At 39.9% G+C, this 5,234-nt stretch overlaps 1 protein-coding gene across 1 annotated transcript; it reads left to right on the top strand.

Moving 5' to 3' along the window:
- The first annotated feature begins 2,772 nt into the window (after nt 1-2,772).
- LOC113360142 lies at nt 2,773-4,256 on the top strand. Its single transcript, XM_026603683.1, has 4 exons — nt 2,773-3,239; nt 3,422-3,546; nt 3,856-3,985; nt 4,091-4,256. The coding sequence occupies exons 1-4, from the start codon at nt 2,773-2,775 to the stop codon at nt 4,254-4,256; spliced, it is 888 nt and encodes a 295-aa protein (XP_026459468.1).
- The last annotated feature ends 978 nt before the right edge of the window (nt 4,257-5,234 follow it).

Here is a 5,234-nt window from a genome sequence, read left to right as displayed (position 1 = left end):
AGATCGTCGTAAAATTATTAGCGTTCGAATCTGGAATTATGATCCTTGGACTCAGAAACCCTAATTTGATCAATTGATGACCGAGTGATAGTTTATTGAAAATTTAACCATGGAATGAAGGAGGACCGGATAAATGAGACCGTGGGTCGACCATGTAGCGGCCATATGCCCGCGTGAGCAAATACCAATACCCCTTGAAGAGTTGGTGAAAAGATGATTAAATGTTGGTTCAATCATTTTTCATATAATGCTCGTCTGAGCCTTAGGTGATAAAACCTAATTAATTATGGAGAGGTGAGAGACCGACCAAGGGGTCATGAAACCAACCCTGGATGGTCGTGGGATCGAATGATGATCACTTCATGAAATTCCAAAATTATTTGGAAGAGTCTTGGACCTAATAACCATAAAAATATGTGGGACCGGATCATTGCGAACCAAAGATCCAACCTTGGTCGGTCAAGGTAACATGCTCACGTCATCAACACGTCCGCGTCTCAGTCTTGAGAATTTTGATATTTTCTGGCATGCGTTTGAGCAACCATTTGAAAAAAATACAATAAAATCAGGGTTTTGCTGAAACTGAGGAAACTTCATGAGATGAAGGAAAATAATTATAAAATGAAGGAATATGAGGCATGGGACCGCTGAAGCCAAGGCATGGCCGGCTGGCCAGTGACCATGGTCCCATGGTGCCTTTTCCTAATTTTATAATATTTTTCATGAATTTATGAAAATATCATGAAATCAAGGAGTTTTGTTAAAATTAAGGAGTTTCCTAAAAGTGAAAGAGTCTCCATGGGATCAAGGAAGCAAATAATATTAAAATAATAAAATAAGGGCGTGTGGGGCCGGCTAGGGCATGGTCGGCCGCCTTGGGCCCGCTCCCACAAGTTTCCCTAATTTTATGTAATTTTTGTGTATTATTTTCCATGATTTGAAGGAATTTTCATAATTTGAAAGAAATACCATGAAATCAAGGAATTTCATAGGATCAAGGAAACCTTAAAATAATAATAATAAAATAAGGGGCGTGTGGGACCGGCTGAGGCATAGCCGTCCGGTTGGGGCGCGGTCTCACGAGTTTCCCTAATTTTATATTATATTTTTATGGTTTTGTGAAAATACCATGAGATTAAGGAGTTTTCATGAGATTAGGGAAATAATAATAAAATAATGAGGAACCATGAGGTGTGGGGCCGGCCGGGATCAAGGCATGGCCCGTTGGCCAATAATCACGGCCCCACAATGTGTTTCCCAATTTTATATTATTTCCTTTGTGCGAAGGAAACACCATGAAACTGAGGAGTTTCCTCAAAACGAAGGATATTTTTTCAAATGAAAGGATTTTCATAAGATCAGGGAAAATAACAAAAAATATGATAAAATATAAAAATGTCGTGGGATTGGCCACGGCACGGCCAGCCAGTCGGTGAGCCCAATCCCCTGTCGCCTTGGTCAATATTTTAATTATTTATTATTTTTCTTCTTATTTTGCATAGGTTCATCGTTTCGTCATATTTTGAAATACTCGTTCGTGCAGTGATTGTTAGTGCATCATCGTTGAGTACACTTGCACCTTTTGAGCCGGGGCTTACTCGGAGGTAGCTCAGACGCCCGTGCGTTGAATATTTATTACTAACCCATGGAATTATGCTGGGAAGAACCATAGATTGAAGTAACGAAATATTGCGAAAATATTTGAATATTTTCGGAAATTCAGTGGATGAATCCAAGAATTTAGGAATAATTAACTTATGGTTCTATACTAGCAGAGCAAGCTGTCTAGGAGCATTAGTTATTCTGACATGAGCTTGCTGGAGCTTCATATCCTTTATATAGTCAGGGAAACTTGTTGTTTGTATCCTGAAGATGTTATCGCTCTATACTAGCAGAGCAAGCTGTCTAGGAGCCGTCAATCTCGTGATTCTATATAGAAATAATTACTGAAGTGTTCAGTATTCATGAGATATATGTCGTTGTCCAGCCGAGAGACTACATATCTGCATGTACTCTGAGAGAAAGTATTCTCAGTAGAGGATTCGATGAGAGACCCGTGTCTCAATACTCACATCTGATTGCTGGATCAGGAGTTCGTATAATTATGGGTTTACGATTTTAGCCTTTGTCGAAAATCCACCATCTACATTCTTAAACTTCGAGGGATAGAAAATGAAAACCCATATACCCATATAAGAGACTTCGAGATGATTTGTGACACAATGAATTATCTGAACGTCACAAAAGATGTTCTCAGGTTGCGTTTGTTTCCTTTTTCCCTAGAGGAGAGAGCCAATGAGTGGTATCACATTATTCCTTCTAAAACAATCACTACATGTGATGGACTTGTAGAGGCCTTTGTTAAGAAGTTCTACCCACACCACAAAAATGTTGTTGTACGACAGTCTATTCAGACCTTTAAACATAAATTAGGTGAACACCTACACGATTATGTAGAAAGGTTTAATGAGTTGTTATACCAATGCCCACATCATGGCTTTGATAAAGCTCACATGGCCAAAATTTTATATGAGGGCCTAGATAGTGAAACCTGAATGCAGGTAGAAACAATGAGTGTAGGAGAATTTACCCATCAGGACGGTATGTTTTGACGAGTTTGTCGAGTTAGATGATAAAACTAGACAATGGGCTTCAATGAGGGAGTCCGAAATAACTAGGAACCTTATCCATAGGGTCAATATAATTGATAAATGGGTCTGAAATCCTTAGGCGTCTAGAGGCCTTAGAATGAACTAAGGGTCGACACAAGCTATGAGCTGTAATAATGAGCCTAGAACCTACCCATGTACTATTTGTGGTGACCAAGGTCATACTGGACCTCAATGCCCCTTGTTTTACCCTAGAGAAACTACTCGTGACCAGGTTAGTGTCCTACATGGTGGTATGAACTCTAAATATGAGAGTCGACCCAAGTTTGATCCCTATTCTAATACCTATAACCCTGGTTGGAGACATAACCCTAATTTCTCGTGGTCTAAAGGTGCCCATCAGGATGACCCATATGCCAACCCACCACCAGTTTTTTCTAGGAACCAATCTCAAGTCCAAGAACCGAGTTCAGTTGATAAAAAGGTGTCATCTCCAGAGGAAAATCTAAACCTCTTTATTGAACGTAGTGTTATAAACAATGCCGAGGCTACCAAAAATATTAACCTTTTAAGTCAGATGTTTGATAACTTTGGTCAGAAGTTCGATGACTTTGTCCTGATGAGTCAACGGTACCAACAAAATAATGACCGAGCAATTAACAACTTACAGACTCAAATAAGTCAACTTTCGAAGCAGTTAAATGATAGGGAAAACGAGATATTTCCTAGCCAAACGACTCCAAATACGAAAAGAGTTAACCAGGTTAATGGATCAGGTAGTTCTCTAAAGTTTTACCACAATGAACCCTTAGGAGTGGTAAAACTTTAGAGAACTCGGTAGAACCACCTAAGGACAAAGGTCCAGCTGAAAAAGAGACTGAGGTTGACCAAACTTCGTCTAAAGACCCTAATGGGCCTGAAGGTGCTAAGAGTCCAAGTGAGGAAGCTCCCTGAGAGAGTGTACATACCACCTGCACCATTTCCTCAGAAACTCGCTAAGAATAAGCCTAGTACATATGCTGAAATCCTAGACATCTTTAAGCAAGTTAAGATCAACCTGCCTTTTTAGATGCAATAAAACTTGTACCGGCTATGGCCAAGTTCCTAAAAGAGACGTGCACTGTCAAGAGAGACGCGAGTGTCCATAAAAAGGCATTTTTGACCCAACAAGTTAGTTCCATAATCTCACAAAAGTACCCAGTCAAATTTAAAGATCCTGGTTGTCCTACTGTCACATGTGTTATAGGTAGCCAAAAGATAGAAAATGCTCTTTTAGATCTTGGGGATAGTGTGAATCTTTTACCGTCCTCCATATATGAACAACTTGGACTAGGTGAGATGAAACCAATTAAGATAACACTACAGTTAGCCGATAGGTCAGTCAAAATCACACGTGGAATTATTGAAGACGTTTTGGTTCAGGTAGAAAACTTTATTTATCCAGTTGACTTTGTGATTTTAAACACTCAACCTGTCTGTAGTCAAGATATTAATAGCCCAACCATCTTAGGTCGTCCGTTTCTAGTCACTACAAATGCAGTCATACATTGTCAAACTGGCCTAGTAGAATTTTCCTTTGGGAATCAGAAAATCTCGGTAAACGTTTTTAAGGCTTTACAAGCCCCACCAGACCCCAAACACTATTAGTCTATATGCATGATTGATCCTCTAGTTGAGAATACCTTTACCACTAATAGTGTTAGTGATCCTTTAGAGGCGTGCTTGGCCCACTTTGGAGCTTACTATCATGAAGATAGTCATTTTGAAGAAGTTAATGCGTTGTTAGATTCTGCGCCAATAATGAATTATGGAAAATGGCAGCATAAACCAGAACCTCTTCCTCCAACCATAGGTAAACCTCTACCATCATCAGTTAAGGCACCCACCCTTGAATTAGACTCGCTACCAGATACACTGAAATATGTATTTCTTCGTAATGAAAATACTCTTCCTTCCATAATTTCCTCTGACTTAGAGCCTGATCAGGAAAGTAGACTAGTTAGTGTTCTCCGAGAGTACAATACCGCAATAGGGTGGACTATAGAAGATTTGAAAGGAATTAATCATGCTGATTGTATGGACCACATCTACCTAGAAGAGGGTGCCAAAACTTCAATAGAAATGCAGAGATGTTTGAATCATAATACGTAGGAAGTTGTTCGCACTGAGGTGCTCAAGTTAGTAGATGCAAGTATCATATACCCCATCTCTGATAGTAAATGGGTCAGTCCTGTCCAGGTTGTCCCAAAGAAGTCTGGGATTACAGTAGTTGCGAATGAGAACAATGAATTGATCCCTACCCGTGTTACTACCGGGTGGAGAGTTTGTATAGACTACTGTAAGCTGAACTCAGCCTCTAGGAAAGACCACTTTCCTTTACCATTCATCGACCGGATGTTAGAAAGATTAGCTGGGCACAACCATTATTGCTTCCTAAATGGTTATTCCGGTTATAACCAAATCCCTATAACCCCGGAAGACCAAGAGAAGATAACCTTCACATGTCCATTTGGTACTTTTGCTTACAGGCGTATGCTTTTTGGGTTGTGTAATGCACCCGCAACATTCTAGCGTTGCATGCTAAGTATCTTTTCGTACATGGTTGAGCAATTTCTCGAGGTCTTT

Source organism: Papaver somniferum, chromosome 3 (assembly GCF_003573695.1).
Source record: "Papaver somniferum cultivar HN1 chromosome 3, ASM357369v1, whole genome shotgun sequence".
Taxonomy (NCBI): Eukaryota; Viridiplantae; Streptophyta; class Magnoliopsida; order Ranunculales; family Papaveraceae; genus Papaver; species Papaver somniferum.
Note: the sequence above shows the minus strand (reverse complement) of the source record. Positions and strands in the feature narration are given on the sequence as shown.

Bases quoted from the DNA above. Each gene is read 5' to 3' on its own strand.
- LOC113360142 (XM_026603683.1), top strand. From the start codon at position 2,773: ATGAGCTGTAATAATGAGCCTAGAACCTACCCATGTACTATTTGTGGT. The intron at 3,240-3,421 runs GTACCAACAAAA...ATGAACCCTTAG, and splicing joins TTTGTCCTGATGAGTCAACG to GAGTGGTAAAACTTTAGAGA. The intron at 3,547-3,855 runs GTGAGGAAGCTC...CATGTGTTATAG, and splicing joins TGAAGGTGCTAAGAGTCCAA to GTAGCCAAAAGATAGAAAAT.